This window comes from Mustela lutreola, chromosome 5 (genome assembly GCF_030435805.1).
Source record: "Mustela lutreola isolate mMusLut2 chromosome 5, mMusLut2.pri, whole genome shotgun sequence".
In the NCBI taxonomy this organism is placed as follows: Eukaryota; Metazoa; Chordata; class Mammalia; order Carnivora; family Mustelidae; genus Mustela; species Mustela lutreola.
In genome coordinates, this window is record NC_081294.1 from 11,736,442 (window position 1) to 11,759,475 (window position 23,034).

Below are 23,034 nucleotides of genomic sequence, written 5' to 3' on the forward strand. Positions count from 1 at the left end.
TCCTTCTCCCCCACCTCCCCACTCGGACTCTCTCTGTCTCTCAAATAAATAACCAAATCTTAAAAACAAAAACAAAAACAAACCAAAGTCCTGTGAGCTTTCCTGCAGTGTTTTGATGTGAACGGATTACAGGCGCTCCAAACCTTCCCCGGGTGCATTTTCAGCAACCCTTCTAGTTTGCAGTGGGTTAGCTCGGTAAAGCATTCTGGCTCAGCACTTCATGTTGCAAAGGTTGGATTTGGCATTGTCTACTTCCTCCAGGTTCCATGACGACTTCCTTAATTTGTTATTCTCTTTGTGCCACGGGTAGGACATTTCCATGGTAGTGGAAGTTGGCTCCCCCACTCTGAAGCATAAGCCTGAAGGTCAAACCTGGTTGCCTGGAACCTCATGCACAGAATTCCCAGTGGCTCTATCAAAAGTTCGTTTTGTGTTTACTGTAATGAAATATTGTTTCCCCATGCCTATTATGACTTCTACAGGATATTATGTTTGTTAAGACACAGCCTGGGGCCAGGAAACAGAGTACTCAGACCCTCAGCAGTGTAAACCTGGTGATGGTTCTCACTGGTCAGATTGCATTTGTGGTTTTCTAGCCATTAAGTAAATAAAAACAGTGGGAAAACTTTGGAGGACCTCATGGTGGATATCAGAAAAGATAGTCTGGTATTGTAAATGGGTAATCCACTAAATTTATTTCTGGACCAGTATGTATCGGACACATTAAACTTACCTGCATTTCAAAGATTAACAATACTGCTAAACTAAGCCAAGGGCACTTTTGGCTTAAAGAAAGCCATGTGCTTCTGCAAGCACATATACTAAAACTGGAGCAATGTAGAGGTTAGTGTGGCCCCTGCATGAGGTTGACATGCAAATTCCATATTTTTATGTAGTCAATAATATTGTAATAATGTGGTATGCTGAATGATGGTAACTACACTTATTGTGGTGAATGTTGGGTAATGTGTAGAATTGGTGAATCACTATGTCGTATACCTGAAACTAATATAACATTGTATGTCAAATACACGTCAATAATAAAAACTAAAATAAATACAGAGAAGAGGAAATATTTCTTACAAGTTAATGATCACCAAGACCTAATGAAACATATAAATATGCTGAACAGTGCTATGAAAATCACAATAACAAAAGCAGTCAGACTGAAAGCTTTATCCCAATGACCTCAGTTACCAAGTTGACTATCCATGTGGGAAGAAGCAAGTACCATATAAAAAGGATATTACTGGTGCTATACCCATAGTTACTTATTGTTTACCCAGAGTTCCTTACTCCAGCTCAGGAAAAATAAGTAAATAAATAAATATGATGAAATAGTTTCAAATGGTTCCAAACCATCTTCCCTACTATACTCTAAACCGCCTCCAGATAATGAGACTTTCAATGTCAGTTTTTATGTTGAATGAGAGGCAGTCATAAAAAGTTGCAACCAAAATTGCCTTCAAATGGATGAAACAAAATATTCTTTAAATATTAATTGGAATAGAATCTCTCTGCATAAAACCATTTAAAGAGGTTTTTAAAGTTTAGGAATGTAAGCAAAGACCCATGATGAGGAAGGACCTCTTCAAAATTGTAATCCTACCTCTAGGTTCCTATTTGGAGATTGATGGTCCTAAGGAGATGCACAGTTAGATTAACACAATCTTCAGTACCACTGTATACCAACAGAGAACAGGAAGTTCAACAATATCTATGTGGCCAGCCAGAAAGCTATTGAATCCTTGTATACAGAGAGAATCAATTGTCACATTGAATTCTTGACCTTGTGATTGATGATTGACTGTCTGACAGCCACTTTTCTTTACAAGAGCATTCTGTTTCACAGCAGACAGTCACATGTTTGGTCCTTCAGTGCACCTGCAGCCAACCTCACATTCTGTGTTCCCTCCCCAAAACTCTTTGGTCTCAAACTTTTCCATAGGGGAGTGAGGATTTTGTGAATCTCTTCTGAAGGTCAAGCCAAGGATCTTCCAACTTTATGCTTTCAAGAGAATCACATTCCAAATTGACTACTTAAGAAACCCAGAGGATCACACCTTAGTAGTAGGGTTAAACTAGCTCAGAATAGAGGCTACTGCTGACCTACTCTTAAACAGTTTTTCTAAAAGCCATGAAAAGATCAAACTCATCTGATCTTCCAGTGGCTTAACTGCTTCCAGAACAAAGCTAATGCTCTTTAAAGAGAGATAGCAAAGTTCAGATACTTAATAACCTAACAACTCGTTATTCAGTATTCAATTAAAAAAATCCTACACATGCCAAGAATCAGGAAAATGGGACCCATAACCAGGAGAAAAAAATAGTCAATAGTCAATAGGAAAAGATCCATCAATAACAGAGCTGGTGGAATTAGTACACAATATTAATTTTGAATTATCTATTATAAATGGACTCAACATATTTTTTTAAAAGGATTTTATTTATTTATTTGACAGAGAGGTAGAGAGAGAAGTCGAGAGAGAGACCATAAGCAGGAGCAGTGGCAGGCAGAGGAGAGAGGGAGAAGCAGGCTCCCCAACGAGCTGAGAGCCTGACACAGGGCTTGATCCCAGCACCCTGGGATCATGACCTGAGCTGAAGGCAGACACTTAACTGACTGTAGACTCAATATATGTAATGATCTTTAATGGGAATAGAATGGAGAGATAATTAAAATACAAAAAGAACCAAGTGGAATTTATAGAGATAAAAATTAAATTGGTGAAATGAAAAAAAATTACACTGGACAGGATTAACTGCAGCTTAGACACAGGAAGAGAAAGGACCAGTGAACTTGAAATGAGGCAATACAAACAGTTCAATCTAAAACATAGAAAAAAACCCACCGTCTTTGGGGTGATTCGTGGTGGACGTTTTGAGGGCAGCTGACCTGCAGCCTGCGCGTCCCGGACCGCCTCCCGTGGAAGCCTGAGCCGGCCGTGTAGCTTTCTCCCTTTGTCTCATAACCATGTCCACCAACGAGAATGCTAATTCACCAGCTGCCCGCCTTAACAGATTCAAGAACAAGGGGAAAGACAGTACAGAAATGAGGCGGCGTCGAATAGAAGTTAATGTGGAGCTGAGGAAAGCAAAGAAGGATGACCAGATGCTGAAAAGGAGAAACGTAAGCTCGTTTCCCGATGATGCTACCTCTCCACTGCAGGAAAACCGCAACAACCAGGGCACTGTAAATTGGTCAGTTGATGACATTGTCAAGGGCATAAATAGCAACAATTTGGAAAGCCAGCTCCAGGCTACTCAAGCTGCTAGGAAACTGCTTTCTCGGGAAAAGCAGCCCCCCATAGACAACATAATCCGGGCTGGTTTGATTCCAAAGTTTGTGTCCTTTTTGGGCAGAACTGATTGTAGTCCCATTCAGTTTGAATCCGCTTGGGCTCTCACCAACATTGCTTCCGGGACCTCAGAACAGACCAAGGCTGTGGTCGATGGAGGCGCGATCCCAGCGTTCATTTCCCTGTTGGCATCTTCCCACGCCCACATCAGCGAACAGGCTGTGTGGGCTCTAGGAAACATTGCAGGGGATGGTTCCGTTTTTCGAGACTTGGTTATCAAGTACGGTGCGGTTGATCCGCTTCTGGCTCTCCTCGCGGTTCCTGATATGTCATCATTAGCATGTGGCTACTTGCGTAACCTTACATGGACACTTTCAAACCTTTGTCGCAACAAGAACCCCGCACCCCCGCTAGATGCCGTCGAGCAGATTCTTCCTACCTTAGTTCGTCTCCTGCATCACGATGACCCAGAGGTCTTGGCAGATACCTGCTGGGCCATCTCCTACCTGATGGATGGTCCAAACGAACGGATTGAAATGGTCGTGAAAACAGGAGTTATGCCGCAGCTTGTGAAGCTTCTAGGAGCTACTGAATTGCCCATTGTGACTCCTGCGCTAAGAGCCATAGGAAATATTGTCACTGGGACAGATGAACAGACTCAGGTTGTAATAGACGCAGGAGCGCTTGCTATCTTTCCCAGCCTGCTAACAAACCCCAAAACTAATATTCAGAAGGAAGCCACGTGGACAATGTCAAACATCACAGCTGGCCGCCAGGACCAGATACAGCAAGTTGTGAATCATGGATTAGTCCCGTTCCTCGTTGGTGTTCTCTGTAAGGCAGACTTTAAGACACAAAAGGAAGCTGTCTGGGCTGTGACCAACTATACAAGTGGTGGGACAGTTGAACAGATTGTATACCTTGTCCATTATGGCATAATAGAACCATTGATGAACCTCTTAACTGCGAAGGATACCAAAATTATTCTGGTCATTCTGGATGCCATTTCCAACATCTTTCAGGCTGCTGAGAAACTAGGTGAAACCGAGAAACTTAGTATAATGATTAAAGAATGTGGAGGTTTGGACAAAATCGAGGCTCTACAAAACCATGAAAATGAGTCTGTGTACAAAGCTTCATTAAACTTGATTGAGAAGTATTTCTCTGTAGAGGAAGAGGAAGATCAGAATGTTGTGCCAGAAACTACCTCTGAAGGCTATACGTTCCAGGTTCAGGATGGCACTGCTGGGACCTTTAACTTTTAGCTTGTACAGCCGACGCAGAAAGTTGTTTGTGGTGTGCTTTGTTTGGTAGAAGTTTGTCTTACTGTTTCTCTACTAAGAACTCTTTTTAAATGTGTTTTGTTATTGTAGCACTTTTTACAACAAAACTCTACTTGACCAGTTCCAAACTGTAAAAACTGTATGAAGCTCCTCTTGCCAGTGGGTTTCTTATTTCTATGTGGACTCTCCTCTCTTGCAGTGTCCTGTAAATAAAGATTAAATTCCACCCTTTTCTTAAAAAAAAAAAAAAACATAGAAAAAAAAAAGATGGGGGCGCCTGGGTGGCTCAGTGGGTTAAGCCGCTGCCTTCGGCTCGGGTCATGATCTCAGGGTCCTGGGATCGAGTCCCACATCGGGCTCTCTGCTCAGCAGGGAGCCTGCTTCCTCCTCTCTCTCTCTGCCTGCCTCTCTGCCTACTTGTGATCTCTGTCTGTCAAATAAATAAATAAAATCTTTAAAAAAAAAAAAAAAAAAAAAGAAAAAAAAAAAGAAAAAAAAGATGGAAAAAATAAGGCTTCAGTGACCTGAGGACAATATCAAGTGGTTTATTGTATGTGTAATTGGAATCCCAGAGAACTGTAATTTAGTGGGAGAGGAGGAGAAGGAGACAGAAAAATAACTGAAGAAATAATGGCTGAAAAAATTCCAAATTTAATAAAAGCAATGAACCCATAGATCTACAAACCTTAATGAATCCCAAGGAGGATAAACATGCACAGAAAATCACATCAAAGCACATTACAATTAAATTGCTGAAAAACAGTGATAAAGAGAAAATCTTAAATACAGCCAGAGAAACAAGGCACATGATGTACAGGGAAACAAAGATGAGAATGAAAGCAGATTTCTATTCAGAAATGATGCAAGTCAGAATACAATGGTATGGCGTTTTTAAATTGCAGAATGAAAAAATAAAGTACTGTCAACATAGGGTTCTATATCCAGCAAAAATATCCTTTACTGTATCCAATTTGGCTGGCTCAGTCAGAAGAGCATGTAACTCTTGATCTTGGGGTTGTGAGTTCAAGCCCCACATGGGGTGTAGATTATTTAAATAAATAAAACGTTAAAATAAAATATTCAACTTACAGTAAAATAAAGGCTTTTTAAGACAAACAAAAGCTGAGAGACTTTGTAATTGAACATCAATGAAATAATGTTACAGGAAATTCTTTAGGCAGAAGAAAAATAAAACCAGGTGAAAACTTGGATCTACACAAGGGAATGAAGAACACAAAAAGTGGTAAATATGTGGGCAAATATGAAAGTATTTTATTTTCGTAAGAAAATTCAACTATGTAAAGCAAAAATAACGTTGGTTTCATAACTTACACAGAAGCAAAATGTATGACAACAATAGCACAAAGGATGGATGGGGAAAATGGAAGTATTCTGTTATAAGGTTATTACAGAACATTCAACTATTATTTAGAGTAGACTGGGTAAGCTAAGGAGATATGTCATAAACATTAGCACAGCCACTAAAAACTAAAATAATAGGAAATAGGGGAATAAATGAACAGAGAACAGATGGGATGAATAGAGAACAAACAGCAAAGGACAGACAGGCAAGTTGAGGAAATTGTTAAGGAAAAGCATCAAACTGTTGAGAATAATGTGTACCATAAGAGAAGAACAGCGATCTATCAGATGGGCTTATAGTTGAAGTAAACAATAATCACAGAGGGAACAGGTAAGGATTAAAGAATCATTAGGAAACAGAATTGGGAAGCTTTTGCTTTTTGAAACATTTGGACTGAAGATCTACCTTCCAACATCTCAGAGTGTTAGGGACTCCTGTTTGTGCCTACTCAGACTGATGCACTTTCTTTCCTCAGGAAGAGAAGTTTTATTTATAACTTTTGTGTTAATGAACCCCAGGGCTCCTATGGAAATGTACTCTGACCTTTTACACAACATTTTTACTTAAGCCAAAGTAAAGGAGAGGCTGGACATTGAAAGATCAAATGGCTACCTTCCACTCTTTTCCTTTAAAAAATCAATAATTATTTGTTTTTCTTCTTAAGGAAGCTGCATCTGACTTTATGAAATTTGGCAGAGTTAAGCATCATATACTAGTTATTTTGATATTTAAATATGAGTAAGATTAGTAAATGGCAACTAAAATGGAGCCATTTGAGTAAGAATGGAAAACAGTGAAGCAGAACCATACACATTTGGTTAGATTTTTTTTGTAGAGCATTTTATCTACCTAATCCAATGTAGTAATACAGATGAAAACATGAAGTTATGTGATCTGACACAATTTTGCTATCCAACTTTGTGGAACTTTTCTATATAATTTCTTATTTTGAAGCGTTAAACCTTATAGAATTCCTTTATAACAGTGTTATATGGGGTTCAAATTTACATTCACCCTACAGATAAATTCTCTTATGACAGGATTGATCATATAGAAATATGTGCTGTGGACATGCATCTGGAGTTATGTGCTGAAATTCATCTTTGAATTAAATTTAGAAAGGTAAAGGATTAGATGCATAGCTTTTCATTTATGCATCATCCTTAGAAATAGGCCCATTTCTAGGCCAGATCCAAGATTATGTCTTAGAAATTTGTTCCCATCTGAAGCATGATTAAGAAGACAGTTCTTGCCATGAAGGCTGTTAACAGAATAACCTCAGTATATCCAGGACAGTAGTCTGGGCTTCTGATGTCATGGGAGACTCTGTGTGCCCAGGAAAAAAAAAAAAAAAAAAGATTGCCTGCTAACACAATGGGATGATGACTTGTTAAAGAATTCAGTAATAAAAGTACCTTTCATGAATACAATCCATATTGAGTTATTTCACAAATAATGGCTTAGTTTATCGCATGTGTAATAGTTGACAAGTTTTGGGTAAGGAAATGAAGTAAATAGAGGCTAGTGACTTGTCTAAGAGCTCATGTTGACTGAGTACCGGCATGTAACAATCAATCAATATATCTTGCTACCTGGACTAATGAAGTAGTGCAGCAGAGCTTTCATTTCCTGCTTGAATGCTCATGATATGTATATATAAAGGCAATCATGTCTGCTGTAATATATGACAATGTGAAAAAGAAGAAAAGCGTAATAGAGATGTCACTTTTAGAAAACTTCTGTAGGACCTGGGTAGCCTTTTGAATGGTACCTTTGAAAGCGTAGCCTATGTTGGGGAGCTGTCCCTGGTGCTGAAACTGCCGTAAAGCAAGTACATAAAAAAATGACCACCAATTTTTCATACATATTTTTTTCTGGGCTCCTATTACCAATCACAATCCTATTTTTCTTTAAGATTTTATTTATTTATTTATTTGAGAGAGCAACAGCAATCAAGAAAGACGGATCATGAACTAGGGGAAAGGTAGATGGAGAGGGAGAGGCAGACTCCCCACTGAGCAGGGAGCCCAATACAGGACTCCACCCCAGGACCCTGGGATCATGACATGAGCTGAAGGCCACCTCTTAACTGACTGAGGTGCCCAGGTGCCCTCAGGTACCCCACTAATGACAATATTATTAATAAAAATTATATTTATAAAATATTTTCCCATCTTGAACGTTTTAAAGACCATTTTTAAGATTATAACCTTGTTATTTATGCAACATTAATTTTACATTTTAAAGTGTACAATTCAGCATATTCTAGTATATTCACAAAGTTGTAAAATTACCATCATTATCTAATGTCGAACATTTTATTACTGCAAAAGGAAATTCATCCTCAGACTTGCTGTCTCTATAGATTTTCCTGTTCTGGACTTTCCATGTAAGTGGAATCATACAATGTGTGATGATTTGTGACTGGCGTCTTACTGTAACATCATGTTTTCAAGGATTATCCATGTTTTAATATGTATCAGTACTTTGTTACTTTTTATTGACAGACAATAATCCATTGTATGGCTATGCTACATTTATTGTTTCTAGTTTTTACCTATGCTGCTACAAACATCTGAGTACAAGTTTTTTTGTGTGAACATGGTTTCAATTCTCTTGAATAGGTATCTAGGAGTAGAATTGCTGGGTTATATGATCTTTTCAATATCTAGAGGAACTGCCAAAATACTTTTCCAAAGTAGATGCAGTACTTTACATCTCCTGCCAGCCATGTATGAATATTCAAATCTCTCTACATCCTTGCCAACACTTGTTATTGTCTGTCTTCTTGATTTTAGTCATCCTAGTAGGATGTGAAATTGTATTGCACTGTAGTTTTTCACTTGTGCTTACATTTCCTTAATGGCTAATGATGCCAAACATCTCCTTAGGTACTTATTGGTCATTTGTTATCCTCTCTGGAGAAATGTCTGTTTAAATCTTTTGCCCATTTTAAAAAACTTGGGTGATTTTTTATTGTGGAAGTCAAAGAGCTCTTTACATATTCTGGATATGAGTCCCTTATCAAATATACCATTTGCAAATATTTTCTCTCACTCTATGGATTGTCTTGTCATTTTCTTGATGTTGTAAAGGATTATTTTTAACACAGTGGTCCTTCTCTGGTTCTTCTCAGACCTCTCCTCAGCATCTCTACAAGGGTTTGTTAATAGAGTGTAGTAAGAATTCCAAAATCTGAGCTCTTGTAGCACATTATGAAGCAGGGAACTCATTTACAATACACTTGTTGGGAAATATCATATGAAAGAATACTTTTAGTGGTTTTGTGTTAAAAGACTTGTTTGTCAAACTGGGTGATGCAGAATATGTGACCTCTGTCCCCTGTAGGAGAAGAGGCATGCCTCAAATGCTGTTCTTTTCTCATTATACTGACTCTACTGTCCTCTTACTAATACAAACTCCGCTTGAAAATGTTGCCAGAAAAAAAAAATAAATGGAAACATAGGACCATTTTCCAACCCAACAAAGATTAGGTTCTTATTTTCAAATTCTGTTCTTTGGCAAGAAAATACATTTCTTTTACACAATCGGAGATTAAACTATTTTTTAATTGAAAAATATTACCTTCTGCAAGTTTTCCGCCCCCTTAGTGGAAAGCAGAATAAGAAAAATAATCTAGTAAGTTAACTGGGGTCAATTTTATTCCCTTGAAAGTTTCAAAATGCAGCATTTATCCAACACCTACATTGAGTTGAAAAAATATCTTCTAACCCTCATAGCCCTGAGCCAAAAATATCTCTCCCCTCTATTGGCAGTTCTCCACTATGTGCTTAATTAAGCTAAGAGAATCGTTTTCCTCCTGCTAAAATCAATAATTGTTGTCCACATAATTGTGGACATAATTGAAGAATCATTCAAACATTTAAAGCTTAATTTGTTCATAGCATAAATTGTATTTATTAATATTTATTTTTAAATGCTTATTTTTAGGAAAGAAATCAGACTGATATAGTAGTTTTATGTACAAATATCTGAAATTCCCATTTAATTTATGTAGTTTTCACTCTACTATCCCAAAGTCATAACAGTTAAGGTCATTTATATTTTATCCAAATAGTTCTTGTGTAGATTTGCTTTTTAAAAGAAATACATAGTAGAAGTCTAGTTCTGTTTTTAAGATTTTATTTTTTTAAAGTAACCTGCACAACCAGTGTGGGGCTTGAACTTACAACCCTGAGATCAAGAGTTGTAGGCTTGGGGCGCCTGGGTGGCTCAGTGGGTTAAGGCCTCTGCCTTTGTCTCGGGTCATGCTCCCAGTTCTGGGATAGAGCCCCGGATCGGGCTCTCTACTCAGCGGGGAGCCTGCTTCCCCCCCTTTCTCAGCCTGCCTCTCTGCTCATTTGTGATCTCTGTCAAATAAATAAATAAAATCTTTAAAAAAAGAGTTGTAGGCTCCACCTTCCAAGCCAGTGAGTTCTGTTTTTGATGTTACCATGATCTCTAGAAGACAGTGAGCTCCTGCTTTAATTTTATATCTTTTATAGATGACGCATGAATGATTAACTAAAACTGGCGTTAAAATTTTCTCTAGTACTATTATCAGAGTCACAATAAATACAAAAGAGTTTTGTTTGTTTGTTTGTTTTGCTTTGGGTTTTTTGGTTTTTGTTTGTTTGTTTTTTAACCACTGTTCCCTACTGGATTATGGGGAATTCGTAGTCAACAACAAAAGTCCTGACTTAAGAATTGCCTCAGCTAAGTCACGACGTGGGTCATTACCTTATTCTACATGGCATCAGAGAGATGAGAACATTTTAGAGGCGTGGGCTCTGTCAACCTCCACCATCTCAGTTGTCAAAAATTTCATAGCAGGCACAGAGCTGATAAAGTTCGCAAAACCAAATTTAGGGAAGGATTCACTGGAAATTGTTACGAGACCTGGGGAACAAATTTCCTACCACTTGGTGGTCTAGAGAATGTTACTCTGCTGGGATGTCTCCAAGAGCAACAATCACAAAGCATTGGATAACCATGTAACAATTAGATACCCTGAAATGCTGCCACGGCTAACTTCCATTAAAGGAACAAGGAGGAAATTAACTTTCAAGAAAAATATTTTTTAAATTTCAAATGAACCAAGCAAATATTTACTTCTTTCTTACTGTGTGCCAGGAACCAGGCCAGTCTTTATCCAAGGAGATCACATTATAATGGCGAGACTAATGGAAAACAAATAGTGATAAAGCTGTTTTATGCCTATCTATATTCAGAACCAATGGAAATGGAGAAAATAATGCTCACAGGCAACTGGAGAATAGTAGAAGTTATAGTTTAAAAAGTAGGGTGGACCAAATTGTGAAGAGCATAGAACGTCACATCAATAATAAGCAATGGGGAACAGTCATTTGAATTTTAAAAGAACAATTTGGGGGGTGCCTGGCTGACAGTCAGTACAGCATGTGACTCTCGATCTGGGGTTGTGGGTTCAAGCCCCACAGGGAGTATAGAGATTACTTAGATATAAATATTTATTTGACAGAGAGAGACACAGGGAGAGAGGGAACACGAGCAGGGGAACGGGATAGGGAGAAGCAGGCTTCCCACTGAGCAGGGAGCCCGATGCGGGGCTCAATCCCACGACCCTAGAATCATGACCTGAGCCAAAGGCTGGTGCTTCACGACTGAGCCACCCAGGCACCCCTTAAATATAAAATCTTTAAGAGAGAGAGAGAGAGAGAGAATGACTTGGATGGAAGCATGGCAAATGGGAGGAGATGGAGGGGAGATGCAGAGAGACAGGGAGATTGGTGAGAGGATTAACGGGAGACAGGAGGTGAAGAAGAGAGTGATTTAATATAACAAGGCCTTTCTTGATAACCTATGTATAATAGCATACCCTATAACTTATGACCCTCTACTCTGCTTCCCCCCCCCCTAGAAGAACTTGCCACTAACACACACACACACACACACACACACGCATGTAAGTATTAGCTGTTGTTCATTTCACTAGTAGAATATAAAATTCATAAGGAAAGGGACATCACTGTATTAACTGTTGTGTCCCCAGTGCCTACCATGAAACATGTGATATGGGATGAATGAAATGGCTAACTTAAGAAGTGGAGTTTGAGGGGTGCCTGCGTGGCTCAGTCGGTTCAGCACCTGCCTTCAGCTCAGCTCATGATCCCAGGGTCCTGAGATGGAGCCCCACATCGGGTTCCCTGTTTGGTGGGGAGCCTGCTTCTCCCTCTATTTCTGCCTGCCACACTGCCTACTTGTGCTCTTCCTCTGTCAAATAAATACATAAACAAAATATTTAAAAAATAAAAGGGCAATTTACTGTTCTTCAAATACAATTAGGAGTAGAGAACAAGAGAGTTTAAAAAAAAAAGAGGTGGATTTTGATATTGACTAAGATAGGAAATAGAGAAGGAAAAGAAGGTTGGCAGTGGACTCCGTGTGCAGCGTGAGGGGGCGTCACAGTGAATGTGTGGTCCGGAACTGCGACTGCGACTGACATTTGGAAGCCATGGGCGCTGAGGTATCAGTAAAAGAACGAGTTTCTAATTAAGGGGACATTATATACTTCGTGTGCATCTCAGAGTTTTGTGTGACTTCTGGCCACCAGAACTCTTGTCTTCATCATCTGCTTCACTACATGGGATTTACAGCTGTTAAGACTGCTGGGAAGCCTGTTCCTCTGGCCTGCCTGGCTATCCCTGTCTACTCTGGATTAACTCTAGTTTATTTCAGAGGTGACAATGTATATACGTCTTCAGTCCTTTGCAGAGTTTTAATATTGTCCACTGACCATGTCTGCTTTCCCATTAGCCACTTGAAATAACTACTCCCTAAACATAAAACACACACACATAGAGGCACCTGGGTGGCTCAGTGGGTTAAGCCGCTGCCTTCAGCTCAGGTCATGATCTCAGGGTCCTGGGATAGAGTCCCTCGTCGGACTCTCTGCTCAGCAGGGAGCCTTCTCCCTCTCTCTGTGCCTACCTCTCTGCCTGCTTGTGATCTCTCTCTGTCAAATAAATAAATAAAATCTTTAAATACACACACACACACACACACACACGTCCCTGACCAATCATGTGATAAACCTTGAAACTAACAATGCATACATAAATACCACAGGAATAAGTAATTTGAAAACTCAAAAAAGATTCAGTGGAAATGAAGATGTTTCATGCTTTAGCAGGTAGCCATGATAGTCCTTGCTCCCCGGTGTCAATGAGAGCTAACATATTTCTGTTCTTCAGAATAACAAGGACATAAAGGTTTGGTAGTAAGTGTAACCCACGCCTGCTCCCTTCTCAAGGCATTTCCCAATGTCACTTTCAGTTAACAATTACCTGGAGGTGATAAGATAACTCAATTTGGTTGCCATTATGAATGTATCTTGAGCTCTCACACGTCGCACAGTGATTTGATAGGCTTCCCACATTTCATTAGAAGGATATAGCAGTGGAATTCACTCCACTGGCTTTTAAGCAAATCTGAATCATACAGTGTGTTCAATCTCATTAGGAGGTGGATACGGTGAATGTCAAACTTTCGTGATAGGCTAAGACTGTTCTAAGTTAAGACTCATCTATTGATGAACACATTAGATGGATTACAGTGTTCATTTATTAAATATTGTCATTTCATTTATGATGGTATTTTCCTACAGCAGCCTAGCAGACTAATATGACTCCTAAATCAAATACAATGTTCTGCTTTCTTGAAGACCTGAATGAGGACTATGACCATAAGGATGCCTGGGTGGGTCAGTTGGTCAAATGCCTCACTCTTGGTTTTGGCTCAGGTTGTGATCTCAGGTGGTGAGATGGAGGCTCTTGACAGGCGCCACGCTCAGCATGGAGTCTGCCTGAGACTCTGTCTCTCCCTCTGCCCCTCCTCCCTGCTCTCTCTCTCTCTCTAACAAATAAATAAATAAATCTTAAAAAAAAAAAAAAAAAGACTATGATCATAAAAGGGGTGCCTGGGTGGCTCAATAGGTTAAGTGCCCAATTCTTGGTTTTTGCCTCAGGTCGTGATCTCAGGGTTATGAGATTGAGCCCCAATGTGAGGCTCCACGTTCAGCAGGGAGTCTGCTTGAAGATTCTCTCCTCTGCCCCCTCCCGACTTGCATTCCCATGGGTGTATGCTCTCTCTCTCTCTCTAAAATAGAGAAATCTTAAAAAAAAAAAAACTATAAAAAATTTTAAAAGACTATGACTATAAAATATGAGGAGGACAACTTTAATTTAAACTTTTAATCAATAAATTCCTTTGTAGTGTGCAAATTTCAGGAGCTCAAACACTTGTCGCATTAATGAAGATTGTTTAAATCAACATTCCCAAAATGTGGCCTGGCACTCTTTCAGTGGGTCTATAAGGTTATCCTCATAGGCAGGCATCCCAAAAATATGGTTATTCTTCAGCAAGATGTTATGCTAATGTATAATAGATTTGTTTTTGAAAAGAATTTAAAATATATCAGTTTGGGGGCTCCTGGGTGACTTGGTCATTAGACGTCTACCTTTAGCTGAGATCATGAACCCAGAGTCCTGGGATCAAGCCCTGCTCAGGAGGAAGCCTTCTTCTCACACTCCCCCTGCTTGTGTTCCCTCTCTCACTGTCTCCCTCTCTCTCTCTGTCAAATAACTAATAAACAAATCTTTTTAAAAAAATCTGTCAATTTTAGTATCTACAACTGTAAATAACAGTGGCTTGTTCTGAAGAGTAGGAAGCATGCCTTGCCAGATAAGGTCACGGGAGAAGCACCAGAGTCAGGAGGGAGGAAGACGGGGAGAGCATAGGTGGGAGCCTTTACTGAGGACAAAAAGGAACAGGGGAGTCAGCGTAAGCAGGCTTACAATTGGTTAGTTTGAATAAATTCAGTAGGCCCTAGGGTGTCGGGGCTGTCTTGTGTCTTCCAGTATCTGGCCCTGGGCTGATTAGAATAGGAGACTATTGGTCCAAATGTTAGAACCCTACGAAAGCCTGATAAAGGTGTGTGGGCAAGGCAGGACTTTGGATTGGTTAGTTTGCATGTGAAAGGTGAGCTCCCGGGGGAGTAGCTTGTTATCTCTAGAGATAAGCTAGCCTCCTCAAACACTGTTCTTACTAGTTAAGAATGTGAAGAACGCAGAGGTGTTCAAAGACAAGACATTTGAGAAGCAGGCTAGGTAAGGTGCAGTAACAAAGAACCGCCCGAAGCTCAATGTCAAAGTCAACACAGCAAAGGTGATTTTTTAGGTCTTTACACTTTTGAAAGGCAGCATACAAAGAATAAATACTTAAAAAAAAAAAAAAAGGCCAAAATATCAAAACAAAATCACTTAAATTTAATTACCTTAGCTTACTGAGAAACTCCCTTTTATCCCTGTTTTTCTCATTTTTTTTAATGACTTAGTAAAATTTTATCACTATTGAGAAGGAGTTCTGGGACTAGATCTGGAAGTTCCTGTTGTCTAGACGAATTATGGATGGGGAGACTTGAAGGGAAGACCCTCTTTTGTTCATGGGCTGAGAGAAAGAGCCTGGCAGAGAGTGGGGAGGTTGGAGACGTTGGAGAGGACGTCGGCGGAAATCCTGGAGGAAATGAAAGGACAAGGGAGGGAATGGTGTGAGACAGAAGGACAGACAGACACATATTGCTTGGAAACAGGCTGGAAAAGAGGGTGAGACTGTGCTCTTGATGATAAGTAAGTGGAGAGAAGGAGAGAAGCTGAGGGAGTCTGTCTGTCTGTCTGTCTCTCTTTTTAAAAGATTTATTTTATTTCTTTTGGAGGGGGGCAGAGGGAGATAGAATCCACACAGATTCTGCACTGACCATGGAGCCCAACATGGGTCTCAGTCTCACAACCCTGAGATCAAGCCGAAATCAAGAGTGGGATGCTTACCTGTGCCACCCACGCGCCCCGAGAGTCCGCCTTCAATGACACTAGTTTTCTCTGTGAGCCACAGGCAAGTTCATTGCTAAACATAATGGAGAGAGCAGAGGATGGGGAGGGCTTAGGGGCCACCGCAGGACGTGGGAGAGGACGTAGACCAAGAACAAAGAACAGGTGATGGGACGGAGGCCCAGCTGACTTTAGACCCCCAACAGTAATAGCATGAAACCCACGGTAGCTTTCTGATAGGGCTTCTTATCTCTGATATTTAATAGACTAGGGCTTGGTGAGAGTAGAGATCTGACATTTACTGAAAGGCTGTGTAGTTGGATGGTGAGGGCACAGCCTTTGAGGTTAGCGGACCTGCGTTAGAATCCTGCCTCTATCACTGACTTTCCTGTTCTGCGAAATGGAGCCAATAATAGTCTTGTGTAATGTCTTCATGTGGGTAGTAATGGTTTCGTGGAGCTGAGCTCAGGACTAAAGGACTTAATATATGCTATGGTTTTCCCTTCCAGGTCTCCGGTTCCACCTAGCTTTCATGTTTTGTTTTGTTTTTTTGTTTGTTTGTTTTGTTTTGCTTTGTTTTGCTTGGATGTGTTGGGCTCTTGAAAAGCAACAAACCCAGCTCCTCTCCTGCCCTCATACATTTCCTCCATTTCCTCTGAGGGCTTGCCCTGCTCAGGCTCCTCTTCACGGATGGTGGGTGACTAAGGGCAGATACACCTGGCTTTTTCCTATTGTCTTCTCAAGCTATATGTTGGCATAATCGCTAAGTCCTACTTTCCTTGGGTCTTCAGGTTTGTATCTCAATTGTCTATTTTATTTTTTAACTTTTTAAAAGATTTTATTTATTTATTTGAGTGACAGGGAGAAAGCATGAGCGGGGGCATGGGGAGTGGGAGAGGGAGAAGCAGACTCCCCACTGAGCAGGGACCCTGGGATCATGGCCCAATCTGATGGCAGATGCTTGACTGACTGAGCCACCCAGTGGCCCCTCAATTAGCTATTGTAGAAGTAAATTACATCCTGCCACCAGGCCCATCTGTTCATCCACGCGCCCTCTGGGTAGGTACCTCTGGATACAGGGAAACATCACAGATGTAGAGGATGCTAAAGGTAAAAGCATGAAAATGGTTTTGTTTGTTTGTTTGTTTGTTTTTTGTTTTTACAAAATCTCGTTTCAACGGTTACCTCTTTTAATTCTGTGAATTAATATATGTGAGTCTGGCGTTCAGCCCTGTGCTGGCGGCGACAGAGCTCTTAATCAGTAGTGGTTCAGTTCTTTGTTGTGCTCTCCCCTCTAGGCACTCTGCATCGCCTGGAAGGGCCATGCTGGTTCAGGTGGGGTCCTGAGGGGAGGTAGCCCTGGAGGCGTGGGGAATGGGGGGCGGTTATAGAAGTTGATGAGTTAGTAACTGCTCACCGTGAACACAGAGGCAAAAAGAGAAGGGGGCTCTGCTGGTAGAGAAGGGGGACCCCTTACACAGGGAGAGGAGGAGGAATGAAGGAGCTGAAAGTCCCACGGAGACTGATGAGCAAGGGGGAGAGGGGAAGGAGAGGTGGCTCCTGACAGGAGGGCGGAGTGTGAAGTCGACCAGTTTAAGGGGCTTTACTTCCCATGATGACAAGGTCTAGGCCGTAGCCATTGGAAAAGATGGCTGACGTTAAACACCGTTCGGAGAGAGGCCACTCTGAGCTGTGTTTCAGTCGCTTGTCCGAGGGAAAGTTGAAATGACACTATCTGGTTTCAAAGTTCTTCATAAATGTTGGAGAGTGATCTTGGCGTTGATAAAGAACCTGCAGGGACCCCAGGAGCAGAGACACCCAGAGCTGATGCGAGGCAGGAGCCTCCCCGGAAAGAACCTTGGTCTTTAATGGTAGCACGTGGCAGTCCTTCCACACGACTTCCTACCGTCCTCCTAGCAATCCCATGGGAGGCCCGCGGGCGGGAAACAGACCCTCTCCTGGACAACCAGATGCTAAGTGTGAGTGCTGGGACTCAGATCCTGTCCTGACTTGATCCATGTTAGCTGTAGTTTTCAGTGAGAACCTTGTTTCTCCACATACTAGTCACAGTAGGAGCTCAACCCCCTAGAAAAGAGAACATATAGACTCTGCCTTGAAAAGGAAGAACATCTCTCTCTGTTTTCTTCATCTAGCTCTTTGCTACAAGTGTTCAGGCTGTAAATAAATGGTGGTGGTCTTTGGGTGGTCAGGAGAAGGTCCAGGAGAGGTTCTTACAGTGCCACCTAGCGTCCCTCAATGGACTTACTCACAAAGCTTCGTCTATAAACACATACATACATATTTTTAAGTAGGTAGGTCCTGAACCTTATGTGAGGCTTGAACTCGCTACCCCGAGATCAGAAGTCACACGCATGCTCTATTGACTGAACTAGCCAGGTGCCCCAAGGCTATAAATATTCTGAAAAATAACTTATTTAATGAAACTGCAAGTAACTGATTAATTTTGCAGGAAAATAGCTATTAAAGCACCTAAATACTTCTCTCTCTCTACCTAGTAGATTTCTTAACCTGGCTTCTTCTTCTTTTTTTTTTTTTTTAAAGATTTTATTTATTTATTTGACATGCAGAGATCACAAGTAGGCAGAGAGGCAGGCAGAGAGAGAGGAGGAAGCAGGCTCCCTGATGAGCAGAGAGCCCAACGTGGGGCTCGATCCCAGAACCCTGGTGTCATGACCTGAGCTGAAGGCAGAGGCTTTAACCCACTGAGCCACCCAGGCACCCCTTAACCTGGCTTCTTGATTACCCTGAGGACTAGACCAGTTCAGTGAGCCACCTCATTCCACACAACAGAAATTGTGACCTTGTGAAGTCCAGGGTTATTGTAAACGAACACTTCTCACAAGGGCTGGATCCGCTGGAACAGTGAAAAGATCCCTAGGCTTGGTGCCAGAGGTGTCCGAGACATTTGGGTCTTGACTTGGGGGGAATGCAAAGGTGCTTCACAAACCACAAAGTGCCGAGCGAAAGTATTAGATAGAGCTGTTGTTTCCTGTACTATTCCAGGCCCTTCTCGTGCCTCCCTTCTAATCCTTATAATGGACCTATAAGAATGACTATCTAGATCTTATGTCTAATGAAACAGAGGCTCAGTGAGGTTAAATGACTAGCTTAAGGTCATATAGCTAGTTTTCTCTCTGCTATCTACATTACCACTATGATATTGATATAAGGAATTAATGCTAAATTCATTCAACAAGAATTTATTAGTGAGGCTGGTACCATCCACTGGGTTAGGAACAAGATATGTGAAGCTTTAGGAGTGTTATGAACTGAATGCTTGTGTGTGACTGAAATTCATGTGGTGGAGCCCTAACCCCTGTAAAGTAACTGTATGTGAAGATGGGGCTTTTAGGGAAGTAATTAAGATTATAAATGAGGTCGTAAGAAGAGGGAGAGACCAGAGCAAACCACCAGCCCCGTTGTTCAGGCCCTGTGAGCACACACAGGGAAGAAGCAGTGTCTACAGGCCCGAAGAGCGCTCTCCCCAGAATTCAGCCAGGTTGACACTCTGATCCGAGACTTTCAGCTTCCAGACTGAGGGAAAATAAATTCCTGTTGCTCAGGCCTCTCAGTCTATGGTTGTGTTTTTTGTTTGTTTGCTCAGTTTAGTTTAGATTTTTGAGAGAGAAAGAGAGAGCATGAGTGTGTGAGGCGAGCAGAGGGGCAGCAGGAGAGAGAGAATATTAGTCAGGCTGCACGCCCAGCACAGAGCCCAACACGGGGCTCAGTCTCACAACCCCGAGATCAAGACCTGAGTGGAAATCAAGAGTGCGGTGTTCAAGCAGCTGCACCGCCCAGGCGACCCTGCTGGTTTTGATGGCAGCCCAGCCCGAGCTAACGAACACAACTGAAGCTACTTCCCTCCAGGGGCTGCCTGCTGGGTTAGGGAGATCAGTAGTTGGATAAACTGTGATCCCAGTTGCCAGATAGGTGTAGGACCGCCTCGTACCCATAGGTGGTTGCTTTAGAGGGAATCCTGACGACGGGTGGGCGCGGCCTTGACAGATGACCACAGATCTGTTTCTGAGACCAATACATTTCAGAGACAGGATCTCCTGCTTCGAGGCCCCTCATCACTGACAAGTGGGACTTTCTCACGGAAGCCCATGGGCCTTCTCTGAGTAGGGACGGAGCCAGAGATTGAGGTGGCCTTCGGTTCTGGTTCAAGAGCAGAACTTCCGGTGCTCAGCTGCCACGTATATTAAATGAGGGGGTTTTGACTCGTTGCCGTCTAAGGCGCCGGTCATATGAATATCTTTGCCCACCCACCCTTGTAAAGGCTCTGAAACACTGAGAAGTCATTTCCACGTTTGAAAGTTGACATCTAAATTTTTCCATTAGAAATTTAGTTTTAAAGGCCATGATTTCCACTGTATTATAAGTGATTACTGACATTTTAAAATGAGATAATCAATGACTCACATTTTCCAACGGAATCGAAATAATGTATCTATTAGAAATTCACTATCATTCATAAAAAAAAGACTGCGATTTCACGTCGTTCCTTTTCCCCATTGAAATCTCATTTCCACTCGATTCTCCTTTTTCACAACTTTACTAATGCAACGTATTTTTGTTTGAAAGTCTTTTATTATTTAAAATAATTTCAAAGTCTTATCTATACTTGCAATTTTTAATAGTAAAAATGTGATTAAAATATGTTGTGAAGTTTGATAATTATTACACATTTAGTCAAATTTTATTGATATATCCCTTTCAAAATCTATTAGTGAATGTTATTTATTGTTAGAAAGAGATAGGATTTAATCTCAATTCTTTTTCCTATTTTCAGATTTTACAGCTAGAAGCACTGAGAAACACTGTTTTCTTAAATAGATGAGAACGGACTTCTGCAGTAACAAAATTATTCAAATCTTTCAGCTTCTGATTTGCATGCCAAAAGTATCATAGCAATTTCTCATTAGGTACTTTAATTATATTTAAATTAATTTAAATTTAATTTAAACTCAATTAGCATATAATATATGCGTTCCAGAGGTTGAGTTCAGTGATTCACCAGTCTTATGTAATTATCCAATGCGCATCACATCTAGTGCCCTCCGTAATGCCCAACACCCTGTTGCCCCATCCCCCCGACCCACCTCACCTCTGGCAACCCTCAGTTTCTTTCCTAGAGTTAAGAGTCTCTTTTATGGTTTGTCTCCCTCTCTGATTCCAACTTATTTTATTTTTCCCTCCCTTCCCCTATGATCCTCCGTTTTGTTTCTTAAATTCCCTATATGAATGAAATCATATAATTGTCTTCCTTTGACTGACTTATTTCGCTTCGCTTAATACCCTCTAGTTCCATCCACCTCATTGCAAGTGCTAAAATTTCATTCTTTTTGATGGCTGCATAATATTCACACACACACACACACACACACCCCACATCTTCTTTATCCTTTCATCTGTTGATACACATCTGGGCTCTTTCCATAGTTTGGCTGTTGTGGACATTGCTGCTATAAACACTGTGGTGCACGTGCTCCTTCAGATCACTACGTTTGTATCTTTAGAGTAAATACCCAGTAGTGCGATTGCTGGGTTGTAGGGTAGCTCTACTTTTAACCTTTTTTTTTAGGATTATATTTATTTATTTGACACAGAGAAAGAGAGATACACAGTGAGAGAGGGAACACAAGCAGGGTGAGTGAGAGAGGAAGAAGCAGACTCCCTGCTGAGCAGCGAGCCCGATGTGGGGCTTGATCCCAGGACCCTGGGATCATGACCTGAGCTGAAGGCAGAGGCTTAATGACTGAGCCACCCAGGTGCCCCTATTTTTAACTTTTGGAAGAACATCCATGCTGTTTTCCAGAGTGGCTATACCGGCTTGCATCCCGACCAAAGGAGTAAGAGGGTTCCTCTATCTCTGAATCCTCGCCAACATCTGTCATTTCCTGACTTGTTAATTTTAGCTATTCTGACTGGTGTGAGGTGGTATCTCACTGTGATTTTGATTTGTATTTCACTGATGCTGAGTGATGTGGAGCATTTTTTCATGTGTCTATTGGCCATTTGTGTATCTTCTTTGGAAAAATGTCTGTTCATGTCTTCTGCCCATTTCTTAACTGGATTTTTTGTTGTTTTGTTGTTGTCCAGTTTGATAAGTTCTTTATAGATTCTGGATACAAGCCCTTTATCTGATAACTCATTTGCAAATATCTTCTCCCATTCAGTAGTTGTCTTTTGGTTTTGTTGACTGTATCCTTTGTTGTGCAAAAGCTTTTTATCTTGATGATATTTCCAATAGTTCATTTTTGCTTTTGTTTCCCTTGCTTTTGGAGATGTGTCTAGCAAGAAGTTGCTATGGCTGGGGTCAAAGAGGTTGCTGCCTGTGTTCTCCTGTAAGATTTTGATGGATTCCTGTCTCCTGTTTAGGTCTTTCATCTCTTTTGAGTTTATTTTTGTGTATGGTGTAGGAAAATGGTCCAGTTTCATTCTTCTGCATGTGGCTGTCCAATTTTTCCAACACCTATTGTTGAAGAGACTGTCTTTTTCCCATTGGATATTCTTTCCTGCTTCGTTGAAGATTAGTTGACCATAGAGTTGAGGGTACATTTCGGGGTCTTTGTTCTGTTCCACTGATCTATGTGTTTGTTTTTGTGCCAGTGCCATACTGTCTTGATGATTACAGCTTTGTAATAGAGCTTAAAGTCTAGAATTGTGATAGAGCTTAAAGTCTAGAATTGTGATGCCATCAGCTTTGATTTCTTTCAACATTCCTTTGGCTATTCAGGGTCTTTTCTGGTTCCATACAAATTTTAGAATTATTTGTTGCAACTCTGTGAAAAAAGGTGATAGTATTTTGATAGGAATTGTATTGAATGTGTAGATTGCTCTGGGTAGAATACACATTTTAACTATTTGTTCTTCCAATCCATGAGCACGGAATATTTTATTTATTTTTAAAGACTTTATTTATTTATTTGAGATAGAGAGAGAACACAAGCAGGGGGCAGAGGGAGAGGGAGAAGCAGACTCCCCACTGAGCAGGGAGCCCAATGCTGGACTTGACCCCAGGGCCCCAGGATCATAACTTGAGCTTAAGGTAGATGCTTAATTGACTAAGCTACCCAGACTGACTAAGCCACCCAATGATTTTATTTTATTTTTATTTATTTTTATTTTTTATAAACATATATTTTTATCCCCAGGGGTACAGGTCTGTGAATCACCAGGTTTACACACTTCACAGCACTCAC

At 40.9% G+C, this 23,034-nt stretch overlaps 1 protein-coding gene across 1 annotated transcript; it reads left to right on the top strand.

Moving 5' to 3' along the window:
• The first annotated feature begins 2,855 nt into the window (after positions 1-2,855).
• Positions 2,856-4,658, top strand: LOC131831595 (importin subunit alpha-1-like). Its single transcript, XM_059173675.1, has one exon. It carries the CDS (start codon positions 2,975-2,977, stop codon positions 4,562-4,564), a length of 1,590 nt encoding a protein of 529 aa, XP_059029658.1. The 5' UTR covers positions 2,856-2,974; the 3' UTR covers positions 4,565-4,658.
• Positions 4,659-23,034: the final 18,376 nt, after the last annotated feature.

What these genes read in the sequence shown, in the direction of transcription:
- LOC131831595 (XM_059173675.1), top strand. Translation starts at nt 2,975, where the DNA reads ATGTCCACCAACGAGAATGCTAATTCACCAGCTGCCCGCCTTAACAGA.